At 37.5% G+C, this 17031-nt stretch overlaps 1 protein-coding gene across 2 annotated transcripts in view; it reads right to left on the reverse strand.

Moving 5' to 3' along the window:
- Positions 1-17031, reverse strand: part of Trim9 (E3 ubiquitin-protein ligase Trim9) — a 57100-nt gene that overhangs the window by 4247 nt on the left and 35822 nt on the right. Inside the window, exons 3-8 of one of the 2 annotated variants that reach the window (XM_046618510.2) lie at positions 11543-11638; positions 9702-10095; positions 8429-8461; positions 4268-4428; positions 2999-3137; positions 1514-1804 (exon numbers count right to left, since the gene is read on the reverse strand). In XM_046618510.2, the coding sequence (XP_046474466.1) occupies positions 1514-1804; positions 2999-3137; positions 4268-4428; positions 8429-8461; positions 9702-10095; positions 11543-11638 (1114 nt within the window). The remainder of the gene's footprint in view (positions 1-1513; positions 1805-2998; positions 3138-4267; positions 4429-8428; positions 8462-9701; positions 10096-11542; positions 11639-17031) is intronic. The other variant, XM_046618511.2, reaches the window with a different exon arrangement.

Genomic DNA, 17031 nt, shown 5'->3' on the forward strand with positions numbered 1-17031 from the left:
TGAAGAAAAAAAAATTTGAAACAAAACACTAGCATTCGTTTAGTCAGCACTGTAATAAAATAATCCACATGTCGACACTATTAGGTAATATCACAGTCGATGACGTGCTAATGTTGAGGTTATTTTTTTTTACCTAATCTGATCATTTGTCATTTTGAAAAAAATTAATTAATGTAGGGGAGTGAAATAAAGACCTGAAAAAGTTGACTAATTTTTTTTTCACCATTTGAAACCGATTTGACACGCTTCATTATAGATTTTTTTGTTTGACGCAATATAGGGACCACCCTAATGTATACACTATTGGACAACGTCTTCGTGGCGTCAGAATCTGCATGTCGACGCCATTTTCTTGACACATAACCTAACTTTTCAATTCTTATGGACGCAAAATTGTGATACGTGATCAATGCTTGTCCAACCAATCACTTGTGGAAAACAAGGTCAAAGACCGTCAAAGATCGTCAAAGTCGTTTGCGGCTTGGTTACGTTAGTTTGATTTTGAAACCACCAGATACAGCCTTGCAAACTGACTATTCCGGTAGTGTATATTTGAATTTCGTACAGGTTTGCCGATAATTTGATTAAGGTGTATTGAAATCTCTAAGCGACAAACTTTTGGACCCTTTCAGGATGAATGAAACACGATACGTTATATGTTGACTAATTTGTGTAAGATGATTCTTGGCGAGGGTTTTCGGGGTTCCCGATTGCGAATCTAATATCATGGTGCGAGTTTCCAACTTCTGAACGAGGAATCCAATTTCGTGGATGGAAGGGTATGGAAACTAATGGAAGTCGGCTTTCGGAGTCGTTTGAACTGTCATGATTTAAAAAATACGGCTCCGAGATTGCGGATCGGAAAAGAAGGAAATAATTTAGAAAAATCGAAAATCGAAAGTTTTTTTTTAACGATTTTGAATTTCATTATATCGATATCAGACTTGGCCGAAAAACTGTGACTCACTGATTTCTGAACAATTGACGCACGATAATTCTTTGTTTACTGTTTTGAAATCTAACAATTTTTATACCTGACTATTACAACGGTCGAGGGAGAAAAATATGGACACCGATTTCCATGAAAATCGGAGGTTGTTTCAGATTTCAGGCCATCATTTAATTCGTAAATAAGAGAGAAAAAAAAAACGGTCTTGCAATGAGACATCGCAAAGAAAATATATTAAAAGAATAAAATAAAATGAAAATAATAAAAGTTTCAAGAACAAGAGTCTGTAGTCATGGACTTTTGACCTTTTACCGAAACGCGGTGAATCAATAGCTTCGTCTCGATATTACAATCTCCTTTGATCCTTCACCCGGATGAAAAACCAAGAGAAGAATAAAAAGGGGTAACAGAGAAATGAATTGCTGACAAAATTACGTCAGGATATAATACCGAATAAATCTGAATGGTCCGACAGATCGATCTGGAATGAACGAACCACCGAATTCCATTGATCATGACGATGAAAATTATGACAACAATAACAATAACCCATTAAAAACTCACCCAGCATCTGATCGCGGGCAACGTCAGCACGAGCAACTCCAAAGGCAGGATCGGTGTCGCTGTGATATCGGTCGATGGTCAATTCCCAGTAATGAACACCTCGGGAAAATCCAACACTCGAAAGAACGACCCGATGCTCGTACCCCTCGCAAGAGGCGCTCGTCGCGTCCTCGGAGACAGTGACTTCCTGGGGAACTCCGGGTCCCATTCCCATCCCCGAGGACATTCCAGATCCCATCGAGGCACCCAGAACCGAACTCGAAGGACCGACGGCCCAGGAGAACCAGGCGACTGGTTCACGCCGCGGGGAAATGTACAGGTGAAAATTATTGCGGGGTTATAGATTTTACCGCAAGGGTTAGAGGACAGTTTTCTTTAAGGGGATGTTTGCAGGAATTTCAGTTAATTTTTCTTTCTCGTGCAGGAAGAGTTTTAAAAATTTTTACAAGTATCAGGTACGCATGGATAGATGTCTTACATATTTTAGAGTAAATTTGCCTCGTTAGATCCTCGTTTAAATATATCAAGGTGATGCTCGGAGTGCAATTTTAATAGAGGGTAAAAAGGTGGAAATTCATTTCGCGCAAGGTTTCTCACTTAATATTTGTAGCATAGCATACGGATTTTTCCGACATAATCTATATGGAAATGCACACAAATTGTCATAGAATTTTTTCAACAGCTTCATTTTGACGGAAGATGTATCATTTTTTTAAATCATGACAAAAAACGAACCGTTTTTCAACATAAAATTTAAGGTATATCACTCAGAGGTGAGAATTTGAGAAAAATTCTATGACGATACGTGAAAAATACTTAAAAAAGACAACGTGTAAAAATTTCAGGTGAATCGATCAGAAACTGTATAAAAAAACCTTGCGTGCAGCTTTGAAAAATCAAAAGTGAAAAAAATACATACAAGTTTATACTGTTTAAAAAAAAAAAAATACAGATTTTCAACGGCTACAAATTTTTTTCGGACCAAAACTGATACGGGCTCATTTAGAGAAGAGATTTAAATCTACAAAAGTGCAAAGATTTTTTTACCGTAAATACCCCCTTAATTTTTAATGGTTCACGAGGGCGAGTTTTTTGAACAACTTTCCATCAGTCGAGTCAAGTTCTCGCGTGTCATTGTTTGACTTTCAAATCCAAAAGGACTTTAAACTGGCGGCTAGAGTTCCGGTTTGAGTACCCGACGGGTGTTTGAAGAGGAATTTGTGTTCTTAACCACGTCTCGTAAAACGGAACGACAAACGAGAAAGTAAAAAAAAAAATGAAAATGAGAATAAAAAATAAAGAAGAAGTTTGTCGGTTGTTCAGGTGGTGAAAGCGGTCTTACTCGTGAACAAATTTTGGGCGTCAGGGTAGAAAAGCCGTAGGGTGAAGATGTAGTGAAAACAGCGAGTGAAGAGGAAAAGGGAAAAAAAGGGAGAAGAGGTACGGCGGAAATCAGTGAGAGAGAGGGAGAGAGGTCGGACTTACCCTCGGCAGTTTGTAGGCCGATCAGTTCGGAGTATTCCCCTTCACCGGCACTGTTGAACGCCCGCACCCTCGCGTTGTACAGGGAATTGAAGTGGAGACCATCGACCGTGCAGATTGTCTCTCGTCCGCAATAAACCTCCTGTGAACCGGCAAGTTTCGATGCCTTAAAAATCGGTCGAGGCAAGCAAAAAAGGAGAAAAGCAGCACACGGCAGAACGAAGGAAAACACACAGAACGAGGGTTTCGAGTCACATATTTAAGGGGCAAAAAGAGGATGAAAAAAGAAGGGGGGAACAAGGAAGAGCTTGGAACCACGCGAGGTGAAAAATTGAGACTTGCCGCGCTCTCAAGGATGAATGGGCTTCGCTTTCTGAATCAAAAGTTAAGAACAGAGAGAAAATCGTTGGAAAAGTTTCCCGCGATGTTATTTATCGGGTCAAATACACCAGAGTTTAATCATTTTGAATGTTCTGACTACACGGATATGCAAAACTAGAATTTATTTTTCAACTGCATGGGATGTTTTTGGTAAATATTATGTTTTCGAGTGTGACGAATCCAAAAATTACTTCCATTTTTCTCAATCACGTACAGTATTTTTATAATATATAAGGTGTTTGCATAAAAGAAGCGTAACAATATTGAAAAAACCACCGTTGTATCACAATTAACTAAACAATATTTCTTGTACAATTAAACAAATAATTTCTTTATGAAATGTATTCAACATTCCGTGTTCATTCTTTTCGCCTGTGAAACCTTTCCTTCTTCTCTTTGATACACATCCGAACACGCTTCCGCTTTTCATTTTCTCTTTCTTTTCCTGTTTGTATTTATGAAAACTTTTAGAGTCAATAATATGATACCAGATTTTGAATGACACGGGAGTTTCACTCCATGAGTTCAAAGAAAAAAAAAAAAAAACCTGACGTGATGGATCTTTTTGAATATTTTTCGTGGTTTCAGTGATTGAAAAACCTATAAGAAACAGTATAAAAACACTTGTTCAGTTTTTTGATTGCAAACCTGTGTTACAACCTCTTTTCAGATTGTCGATATCTTAACTTGTGACGTTCGATTTTGCTTGGGTCCATTTTTATTACATAGCACGGATGTTGTTACATTCCCGTTGACCATCATTGACGCAAATAACATTGCCGAAGATTTTTCGACACGTTTTTTTTTTTTTTTTTTTTTCACCCTAACTCTATTCAACAGACCAATTCGTCCATAACGACGCGAAAGGAGAATTTAAAAAGCACAGCTCACTCTGAACTCCCCGCCACAACCATCGTCAAGTTCTAGAAGATAGCCTTCGACGGCTGGTCCTCTTTGTCCACCACTTCCTCCTCCCGGAGGCTGCCAAGCAACGGTAACGCTGTTGTTCTCCGCGCTGCATTCTTCCGGTATTAATTGAGGTGCACCGGGTGCTGTAACACGGGGAAAATCCACGTTACACCAAGAATCGGGATGGACGTCTCACATTTTTTAAGTTGCAAAACTTTTGAAAAAAAGAATTTGTCCCTTTAGAGCTCAGAATGTGTGGAATGATTCTGTGAATAAACAAGTAAACAGGATAATAGAAAAATGTGATTTGAATAACCATAATAATCACATGATTCTTAAATTCCAAAAACCAAAAACACAACTGGTGAACTAATTATAAAAAAAAAATGTAGTGTGCACAGCAGTCGGTGTATGATTTTCCTGTACGAGATTTTTGTGTAGGTATCATTTTTGTAGTATCATTAAATTTCCCAGGTTTTGTCCAAACTGTAGATCGAATAAAAAAATGTCACGCATTTACGACTTCTGTAAGGGACTCGCAAAAACGTAGGAAATTTCAAACGAGTTCACCGAATTTCGTATTATAGAATTCCAACATTGCGAATCATATTCAGGTATTCAATTACAAAGTAAGATTTTTTATAAGTAATACTTTGTTATAGATATATTATGATTGAACGAAACGGGGAATGGAAGAGGAAACATTTCCTGAAATTTCATTGTCGACTTCATCTCGATTTCAACATCTGAGGAGCAATGAATAACACTCCGATACAGGAATTTCGTAGGATTTCACGCGATATTGAATACAGAAGCTGATGCAACAAGAGAGAGAGAGAGAGAGACAGAATTATATTCCCTCTCCTTCCGAGATTTCGGGAAATTTTACCTTCGGTATGAGATATCAGAGATATCGTACAACTGTAAACAATTCGTACTTATAAGATGTCCACGTTAAAGGTACAATAATTTCACAATAAATCTGGAGAATTACCCTCGATTTCGGTACGCGAGACATCGGAAGAGAAAAACTCCGTGAGGGTTTCAAAGGATTTCTTAGGACTTCGGAGAATCCGTGAAACATCAAACTTGATCGTTGCGAAAAATTAACCCCTCGATTGGGAAGACCTGACGAGGATGAAGTTAGTAGCGTTTTTGTAACTATTCATGTTTAGGAAAAATCGTTATTTCGCACCTTTAGGGGTTCTTCAAGGATTTTTCATGAAGAGACGTTTCAATTTATTAATGTAAGAATTTATATACATATTCGGGTAACATTAAACTTCTTTCTGATATTTTTTATTTGTAGAAATAATGATTTTTGAAACTGCCATAGCCGATCTCCGGGAGCAGCTTTAAGAAAAGGTTTATCTCTGGACTGGATCATCCGAAATGAAAAAACAAAAAGGATTCAGTTGATATAGGGTATTTACTGGTTATTGGTCGAGGGAATAAGCAAAATATTAATTTTTAACAAAACGGTAGCTTCACAAACAAAAATTCGACTTTCCATATAATATTTCGCCTTAATTTGTTTATAAAACAGAATATATTAACCAGCGAGGAAAAAACCTTCGATAAAGAACTTAAAAATACATTCGTAAAGCTTGTGTAAAAATTTGATACTGATCGGTTCAGCCGTTTCCGAGAAATTTTGCTCGTCCGAAATCACCGACTTTAAAAACACAGTTTTCAGAAAAGCACGTTCAAAATTTTAAGAGCACTTTCAAACGCGCCGGGACGTTTTTGCAAATGTGCGCGTAACTTGAAGAATATTTGTCGGATCGACATGAAATTTTTTACGCATATACTTGAATATATGTAAATTACAAGAATAAAATTTGAAAAAAAAAATTGTTTTCGAAAAATCTAAACTAGGTATACCCCATTCAGCAATGTCCTAAATTCAGTAAACCATGATAAACAAAAACATGTTAAAATTGCGCAATAACGATTTTTAACGTTACTAACTTCAGCCAATCGAACAAGTATTATTCTATATTAACGCAAGTCTTCCTGGAAAAGTAACCGCCACTCTGCTTTTGGCAATCCGACAAAACATGGCTGCGCTTGTATCATGCAGGGACGAAATTTCGGATCGACGGTCTTCGAGGCGGAAATCGTTCCGCATAGACAGCCTTTGACTCCCGAGACATAGTTGTTCCTGGCACTCGGGGTCGGGTTAGTTCGGGTCGGCGTGTGCCCACCCTGGAAAATAGTTTACCGCATTGTTGACAGTGTGCCTCGTTTGTCCCTCCGAGAATCCCTGTGCAGGCCGCTAATAAACTTCGGGAACATCAGCAGGGCGGTTGACAAAGACAAAGGTTTTCGTAGCGCAGACGTCTATCCTCTATATATATATATATATACGAAACGACGTGAACGAAACAGGCCCGAGATCGTTAGAATCGCGGCAAAAACACAAGAGTTTGTTTATTAAGAACGTTTCAATTGGGATAAAAAGTAGAAGCGTGACTAGAGCAATATGGCGTCGCAACTGCATAACAGCTGATCAGTTGAGCTAGAATGTACGAACATAAGGAAACAGGAAACTTCCTTCATTTGATTCGACTTTTGTTTAGATACGTTGAGTTATTACCAAGTGAAATACACGTTGAAAAACGATTTTTGTAATTAAATCCCACCCCGTTAGTGTGGTATTTTTTCCTGCCACCAGATGGCATCCTTCGATATTTCAAAACCCAGTTTTACGATAATTTATCAGATTGTTGATATCTAAACTTGTGTCAATCAAATTTGATCACATTCTCAAATAAAGTCGCTGAAGATACGTTATTGTAAACGGATTTTTCCACTTTTCCCAACTTTTTGTTCAGCCGTCCGTCAGATTCATCGTTAAATTTCGTTTCGCCCAACGCGATATCGGCGGTTAAACGCGCTCGCGAACTTCTTTTTTCTTTTCTTTTTTTTTTTTTTCATCTCACTTCCTTTCTTCCGCTCGGTCGGTCGAGCCGCAGGGTGACTGGAACTCGATTCTCGAGGGACAGATAGACTGGGATATCACAAGAGGGATAAAACATCCCCAAAGACCTCTTCGCTAGCAGCGGAAAGGCTGTATGAACTCGCCTGGATGCAGTCAGGTGCGCGAGACCAAGGCGGAGAAACACGTGTAACGATTTCGAAATGAGGTTTCCCCGAGAAAAGGCGATCTTGTACTACAATTCGCGATTTCGTGAAACTTGTATACGCTGCATTGTAGATTTTGAACTCTTTTAAGTTAACATGTTACGTGGAATAGTCACAGAACAAGTTCTGATAGTTAGAAGATTTAATGAAATTGTACGATATTGTTTTACTGCGTTTTGCAGTATAGGTGTATCGAATATTGAGAGAAATATTTTTGAAAATAGATCGTGAAACGAAAATTTCGTAAAATTATAGAAAGTCGTTGAACGCGCTAACGTAGTGTAAAAAATCGCGTTTTGATCGTCGAATTTATTATAACCATGTGAAATGAGATTTCACTTTCCATGCATTCTTAATTTTGGATAATTTTGACGTAATAGATTTTTACCCGACGATGTTTCGGTAACGGATGAACGGATTTTGATGATATTGGTCTCAATCGACGCGGTATTTTTCTAACTTGAAGCTGGTTAGATTTTGAGAAGAATTGATTGAACTATTCCCGAGTTGTTTTCAAAAACGTAATTTTTTTTTATCAAGTGATAACGCGAAAACGGATCGACCGATTTTTAAATCACTCATGACACTTGGTCTGGATTAATCTGACTCAATGGCCGATAGTAAAATCATCGCGTCGAAAATTGTCAGTCGACATTTCCTGCCCATTGCGACACCTCGAAGCATGCTTTTGTCCATACTTCAAAAGCAAATCTATAGACACGAACAACGTAGCTAATTGTCAACATGTGCAGATCGCTGAACTCGTTTTACGATCCGGTTTTTGCCGTTTACCAATGACCGATTTCCACCCCGTGTAAATTCTATTTAGTTCCAGTCGAGGTTCCAATGTTGTTCTGACAGATTCCGACAGAATAATCAATCGTCCTTGTGTTGTTTGTGTTCGTGCAGTGCGTGCATGTTCGAGTGTACATTCTTTACCCATACAATGTATCCTCATCATCCGTTTCGGATTGTTTGATTGTTTGATTGCTTTACCTGCGGTCGGATAACGGTCCTCCCCCTCGGCGGCTGCAGCGTCCAACATTACAACGCTGTTTATAACACGAACATGTATTGACAAAATCTAACCTAACCCCTAACGCCCAGATATGAAATTTGGAGCCGAAAGAAACTACGGTTTCCGGTTTTCTTTTGGGAATTTTTAATAAATCCCAAAGGCGAAAACATGAAACTTTAACGCAGTTTCTAATTTTCTCTCTGCATCCGCTCCATCGATTCACATTACATTAGTATATCATGAATTCAATTTTTCGTTCATAAGCTTCTAATCGCTGTCCAGAAGGGATGGAATTAAAGAAATTCAATTTTAGTTTTTGAAAAGTTCTGAAACAGGTCTTGTGATTTTTTCATTTATTCAATTGCAACAGATCGTCTAAAGTTTGTAAACACATCGTCTCACGTTATGAAGCTTTCTTCATCTCAGTATCTCACAAGCTTCAAAACTCGAGAGGAAATTTTAACACTGAGATTGAATTTAGCAGCGTTATAATAACATGGATATTGGACAAAAGCACATTATTTTTCAAAATTATAACCACTTCTGATGCGGTGAGGTTTGTAAAATGTGTCTGACAGTCTATGGACTCTGATGGAGAACAAAGATTTCCTAAAAATTCAAGGTTCCTCCAGGAAATTATTCAATAACATACAGTGGGTGTTAGTTTAAAGACGAAACAAAAAATTATACGTATATATATATGTATAATTACCCTCACGGAAAAAACCCCAAATTGGGTGTAAATTCGTACCCCTAACTTTTTTCTTATGGGAAATTAGCATTATCTATGAGTTGGGGATACGAATTTACACCCAAGTGGGGTTTTTTTGTCCGTGAGGGTATATACACACATAGGATGTCCCAATTTAAAAGACGCATCAGTTTGTCAACCGACCTGATGGTTCAATTGGAAAGTGTGTCCTACAAAAGTTGTACGGTTCCGAGGAGGATTCCATTTAAAAAAGAATGCTCCATCTTCCACAGCATCATCACCACTTGAATTGCTGGACCGCGTGAAAAAAGTTCTTCACGTGTCCCCCTCCGAACCATACAACTTTTGCGGGACCCGTTTTCAGATCGAACCATTGGCTCGACTGAAAGGGTAATGCGTCTCTTAAATTGGAACGGTCTGTATACATACACATATATACGTATATATAAATCCCGATCCTCTCGACGAAATGAAATCTCAGAGCGGGCGGTGAGACGTCGAGTGACAATAAGTGAGGGCAGCATGTTCGACAGACTTACGTTTCAGCTGCACGAAGGTGAGCTGATCGATGGCCCTGCGAAGGGGTTTGTCGTCTAGGGTGAGGTCGAGGAGGGGCAGCCTCGCGGCTTCCTGAACACCCTCGGCTGCGCCCCAGGAACCGGCGGCCGTCGAGGCCCTCACCGAGAGCATGCCGCCGACCTGGAGGAAGGCCGTGCTGTCCGTCTCCTTGAGGGCCTCGATGCAGAAGGTCAGGAGGGCCGTCGTCGCCTGGAGGTGTGAGGCGCACCTCGCGACGTATTCTCGGAGCGACCGAACCCGGTTGTCGCGAGTCTGTCGAGCCGCGTCGATCAAACGACCCTTTCGGGCATGGATCTGACCCACCAGGCTGGCCACCGTGTCGTCCACGTCCCGCTCCAGCGCTGCGCACTCTTCCTGTAATGGGAAATTCGCGGCTTTATAACCTCCCGTTTCACTGTTTTCAAAAGAAAAAAGGGAGTTATTGTAATCGGTGTAAAATTTAAAAGTTGAGCTTTCGCTAGATCTCCATGTTTTCAGTTTGGAGAATGAACGTCCGGTTGTGTGGATGTACACTTGGGTGCAATGGATCTGAGACTGCTGTTTTTTTACACTAGACAGTTACGTTGGCAACACAGAGAAACCTAAAGCGCCACAGTCGGCCGAGCGCGAAACAAACTCAATCTCAATAAACGTATTATAACCCGTGACCGTGTCAATCCAACAAGTCATTATCCTCGCGGTATTTTAAGGTTAGATTCGACGGTCACGGGTTATGTTACGTTTATTGAGATTGAATTCGTTTCGGGTTCGGCCGACTGTGGCGCTGTAGGTTTTTATGTGTTGCCAACATAACTATCTAGTGGAAAAAATTAGCCGTCTCAGATTCGTTGTCGCCAAGTGTACATGCACGTATGTGATCCATTTTTTTGTCCGACGATATCTCGAAAACTAGTTACCGGATTTCAATAAATTTGGTCTCAATCGATGCGTCTTTTCCAAACTTAGAATTTATTAGATTTCGGCTTTGATCAGTATAGTACTGTGTCAATTATTCAAATAACAAAGTTCCAAAAAAATCAAATAAAAATGTTAATATCTTGAGGACGGATGAATGGATTTGAGCGAAAATTGGTACCGTGAGGTTTTTTGGGTCGTTGATCAAGATTCTAAGGTCAGATTTGCAAAATTTGAATTTGGCGTATATAATGACCTGAAAAATAAAATTTCAGAAAGAAGAAATGGTACTTATGCCACGACGGCGTCTGGGGAATTTTGGTGAAACAACTTCTTTTTTCTTAATTCGTTAATTCGACTGCATTTCGTAAATATCAGGACATAATCCGATCTAGAATTTTCTGCTCTATACAATGGTCAAGTCATTTTTCATCTGTTGATAGCAATTTAAAAAAAAAGAATTGCTAAAAACGTCAAATTCTGCCGTTTTCCTGAGGGTTGGAAATCCTTATACACACAAAAATGCAGCAATATCCCGAATGTTTTAATTTTATTTTATTTCAGACCTATTTTGACCGTACTAGAATAGTCCATATTCCATGATGCGGGTTGCGTTAAAAGGGGTAATCCTATCTTTTCTCCCCTCTTACTGGAACCCTCAGGGAACGTCGGCTCGTAAGAAATTCTAATTAACACGCCGGTGCAGGAGAGCTTAACAGAGATAAAGTGAGAAATGAGGAATGAGAGAGAGGCGGTATCCTCTTCGCACGTTTGACAGAGCTCGAGTGACGAGATGAACTGGAAGCTGGAGACTACGAGCATCGGGAGGAGTAGAAACGCGGGATAGACTGTACGTTGCCGGTGCAGGTAGAACACAAGGATAATAACCGCGAGGCAACAAACTCACGTGAACTTTGTCCGTCATTCCTTTCAACCTCTGGATAAACTCGGTCGTGGATCTCGCCCGCTCGGACAGCTGTTGCAGATTCTGTGATAACTCCGTCTGAAAGTAGAGGAAGAAAAAGGAAGAATTATTTTACAGCTGTTTATCAAATTGAAAGGAAATTTCGACGACGATTGTTGGAGAAAATACTATTTATTAATTTTATCGTGATATTTTTTAATAAGTTATAATTATATTTTTAACCTACGAAGACCTTTTCAATAATGCTGTGAAATAAAATATAAAATCTCTGATATCCATGCGTTTTTTTTTTATTTATGCTGCTGGCATCGATAAATAACATACATAATCAACAAATGACGATATTTAATTGGCTGCTAATAAAAAAAGGAAATTCATTTCAGCTAATTTGTGTAGAAAATAGTCTTCCGAATGAAATAAATCAATCGTAGAGTGACAATATCGAACGAATCTACTAGATTTTTGACGATGTTGAAGTTTTTTGAAACAAAGCATCGATTTCTAACAATCAGCTTTCGTCCGAAATTAGAATACTTTCCGTTCTTGTATTTTTTTAAAATATATCTGCAGATCATAACGAATGTTATAAATTAATTGTGAAACCAATAAAAATATACCGATTATTGGCCAGATACTTAAGAATGACAAAAATTAATTGATTTTGGATTAAAGCGGTTATTTTTTTTACCGATAAATCGAGTATAATCGATTATTTTTCCTCACAATCGGTTTTTGTTTATTACTCCCATGAACGACGCAATGCAATATCAATTAATGTGATTAAAGTATCAATTATTATCATTGTCTTACTTACTAAGTATCTGTTTCACATGATTAGTAAAAGATAAATGAACATTATTACCTGAAATTGAAAAATATTTTGAATAAAACTATAAACTATCAAAAAACTTTTTCGCTATTAAGACCAAATGTACGAAAACTAACGAAATTTCGGTATCAACAACACCGTTTCAAAAAACTACGAAATAATCGTTGAATCCATTAATTCTTACCGATTCAATCGAGTCCTGTTCAATTATTATTTTGGACCCGATAAATCGATGCATCGATTGTTTTCAACTTACCGGCCATCGCTTACGTCGGGCAAAACAGCCTCTTCAAAAACGCATTAAGCGAAGACTTTCACTGACTTGACCTAAAAAAAATTTCAAACCGCAGAGCCTGGCTCACCCTAAATGATAATTAATTATTGATATCGATGCCTCGGCACCCTTCAAGCCTTGTTTCACCCCTGGCCCTCCTTTCTCTCACAGTGCCGGATCAATACAGGCGCACGTGACGCCCCGATCACCGTCGACGGGCACCGGGAAAATAGTCAAGCAGTCCGAGAACGGTCTCAGAATTACGAGGGACGTGAGAAAAATTGCTTTCCTGTCTCGTTTTTTATACATTTATTTCTCCTTTTCTTCCCCGACTCAAATATTTTTCCATTTCTCCAAGAAAATATTCACCACTTAATTCCGTGCACGATTAACGTGCTGTTTCGATCTTTCGTTAAATTTTTTTTTTTTTTGTTTTTTTTTTAAACAAATCGTTAGTCCGATGCATGTATGTATTCTGGTTTGACGACGAGTGCGGATTCTGAATTCCGCAAAGCTTGAATTTGTTGTTATTATTATTCTCATTCTTATCCCGCGAACGATTTTGCTCCTATAACACCCACGATTTCTTACAATTTCCCGGATCACGCGACCGAAATTCCGTAACAAGTACCGGATGTTCAATTACACGCGAGCAGCGACGAAAATAGCTCGTCGAGACAATGTTATCGTACATGTATATACGTATGTATATACGCCTTGCAATATTCGTAGCTTTCACCGTATTTCATGGTTTTGCTGTTTTCTTACCTCGTGCAGTTATTTGTTCTTCTCTCCGATCTCTGTATACCAACTTTACGATATTTCTCTCCAGACAGGATATTACAAACTTTAGTTTTCTCGATTTCTCGAATTTTTCCGCCTCGTTTTTCATCCCATATATAGGTATATAGGTACATATATGTATATATATATATATATATATATATATATATATAATGTTATCCGATTCTTTTCTATTTTTTTCTTCTTCTTTCTGATAGCGTGAATACAATGATAATTGTAACTTGACCGAGGTGAAGTTATTTCGTCATTTCAAATTTAAATTTATTTATTTATTTATACAATATACCGTAGGAGAGAGAAGATCCTACATTCATACATTTTTTCACGAAAGTAATCGAGGGATGAAAAAACTTCCAGAATAAAATATTCTTTATATCCCGTGCGAAGTAATATTTATATTATATATATATATATACATGCACACCTGAGTTTACATACTTCATATACTACTTCAGTGGCTTTTCATTCACGTTACATGTACGTGTATATAAAAAGCCCTGCTTTAATATTATCACACGTATACCTTTATGTAAATACATACCTACTTACATATCAGGTACACGTATATATATATATATATGTATAATATATGTTGTATATCCGAATCGCGGAGATCTATACATTTTTCCCATTATTAGCATATGAAAGCTTGGTAGGTAATACAGATTTTATCAATATATATATATACATATGTATGTACAGTATGTATGTATAATACCACGGCAGAATCGCTGAGGAGGACAAGACCAGAAACTGCGAGTGAAAGATAAGCATGAAGCATGCATCTTGGTATAAGTAATACATATATAAGGCATTCTCGGCAGGAATGAAACGAAGATAGAACGTGAAGCGATTTTCGCAAAAGTAGATAATGTATATATATATATATATATATATATATATATATATGTATATATATATTAAAAGTGATGTGAGAAAAAGAGAAGAAATTCTTTTTTCTCTCTTTGTAGCGCGTTTACATATGAAAAAGATTTGAGAAAAAAAATATATACATACATCTATCCTCGCCGATATTTTTTTTTTTTGTTTGTTTGTTTCCTACTGCCAGAAGCTCGAAATTCGAATCATTACCAGAATCTCACCCTTCGCTCCCCCGGGAATTTTCAGGATGACTGGACACCCCAGGTGATTACTTGGAAAACTTTTACCTTACGGCTTTCGCGGCGAAGTTTGTGCAAAAGGAGGCGTTAATTTTTACAACAAGGGACGATAATTGCAAGCTTGAATAACCCGGTAGAGTGGAAGAAAAAATAAAAAAAAGAAATAAATAAATAAGATAAATAAAATAATGATAACAAAAGTAATAAACGAGTTTAGAAAAATAACATAACTTGTATAATGTATAATTATTATCACGAATTGTTCGATGGAAATAACTAATTATTTGTTATTATAACCATTCGATGGCATGTCCTCATGTTTTCTCTCCTTCTCAATCAACTACCAAGCATTATTACTTAATAATGCTGTGTATCATATCGTGCCGTATATGATATACTTTATATTACTAACCTCCCGCAGTCTGTAAAGAGTCTAGACTCGGCGAAGCGGAGGTTTAATTAAGATAATAGCGTCTCGGCTACAGACTCATTGTCAACTCGGAGGCCCTGCAGCCATTGTTACTCAAGGCGTGTGTTCGTCGTGCAGGGAATTGTATGTAAAAAAAAAAAAAAAAGAAAAAAAAAATCAAAAAATCTATGTAATCACGCGGGGAGATCTTTCATTCGGTAAAGACGCGATAAATCGCTGATGAAATTGATCGAAAATGTACATAGAACAAAAAAATTATGGGGAAGAAAATTGTTTAAACGTTTTGAAAATTGTGGGGAAAAATTGTGGCGTTATGTGACACGAGAAAAATTTGAGTAATGTGTAAAGATAAGAAAAAAAAAAAAAAACATCTTGAAATCAATTTCACGAATGAAAGTGCGGGGATAATAATTTTTAATGTGAAAATACAGAGCTTCGTAAGTTATGTAACGATAAACGAAATTATAAATACAATGGTAATAATTTTCTCAGCAAGCTTAGTCCGGGCGTTTTAAAAATCGAAGCCAGAGTGTATCTTTCTTTTCTCTCTCTCTCGTCGTTCGCTTGAGATTTTTTTTCATTTTTTTTGTTCATTCACTTCTCGATCTTCCAATACGAACGCCCTTTGGTAAAGTCCAGACTCGAATTTTTCTTCTCTCGAGAATTCTATTTCGTAGAAGCTAAGGTAAAAGGTTGGACTCTATCACCCCTGTACCCTGTATGAATATAATTTTCAATCAAATGAAAATAAAGTAGGGTACGAATAAATATATAATATGAGATAGCGGGACGGGTTGAGAGGAAGTGTGAAAAGGTCCATAGATCTAAAATAAGGGGGAGAGAGAGAGAGGGAGAGAAGCGTAGGTAAGACAGATTTATAGCTCCGGAGGAGGAATTGCACGGGTCCGGCGATCCAGAGGCGAGAAAGGGGTCGAAGAGACGGTGAATATAGCAAATGTGTACAGGATCTGGTAGCTGTGTATGTATAGGAATGCGTTATATAACAAACAGAGGCATTCTGTACGTGCAGAGGTAAAGAAGAAGAAAAAAAATAAATAAAAAAAAAAAAAAAAAAAAACAGCATCTCTAGAAACATCTAAGCCTGGAATAAAAATTTATCATTGTACTGCGTTGAAAAAAAGAAAAGAAAAGAAAAATAACTCGAGGCTGGTTCGACGATTCGTCGTCGGCGACTTTGCGAGTAAAATTTTTATACGTAATATCTATACCTGGATGTGTAATATGGGATAAACAAAGGTATGAGGTAGTAAAAGTTGCCGAGAAACGTAAAATGACAAAATTGATCCCGATAATCGCGATCTTCCGCACTTCCGTGAATCGTTATATTTATAGGTAATCCATATCGCGAAAATATATCGCGCTTTATATTGCAGGATAGAGATAACTTGACGCCCATTCGTGGAGAGGATGATGAAGAATAAAATATAATACTCGTTTTGTTGTTTTTTTTTTTTTTTGAATTTATATTTTAATAAACAAATTTTGATTCTATACATCGGGTAATAATCAAAACCTTCGTTTGTTACCTTTAAAGTTTGCTTTTGACTTTGTTATGTCGTTAAATAATCACCGGTCGATACGAATTTTTAAGTCTGCAGGTTTGCGGATGTGAAATTTTGATTCATTTCACGTAACTAATAGAAGAAGAAAAAGCAGTTTTATCGGATAATGCTTGCTTTTGTAGAAAACAAAACGATGATTCGGTTATAGGGAAAAAAAAAAAAATTACCCATCTTCTCAAACATTTATTATTGTGAGTAAAAATTAAACAAACATCACTTTTGCATTAAAATTTTTCACTAAACGTCTCTCAAATGCGAATCAATTCGTCCAATTAGCCAAATCAACAATTGTTTTATTATATTGTTCTTATAATTTGTCTTTAAACAATTCGTTTCACTGGTTTTGTTTTTTTATTTTTCTTAATTGTCTTCTTCTTTGTTTTAATAATCCTTCTACCGATTTCGAGTGCATTGAAAATCGCGTTTCTAT

This window comes from Neodiprion pinetum, chromosome 3 (assembly GCF_021155775.2).
Source record: "Neodiprion pinetum isolate iyNeoPine1 chromosome 3, iyNeoPine1.2, whole genome shotgun sequence".
NCBI classification, from domain to species: Eukaryota; Metazoa; Arthropoda; class Insecta; order Hymenoptera; family Diprionidae; genus Neodiprion; species Neodiprion pinetum.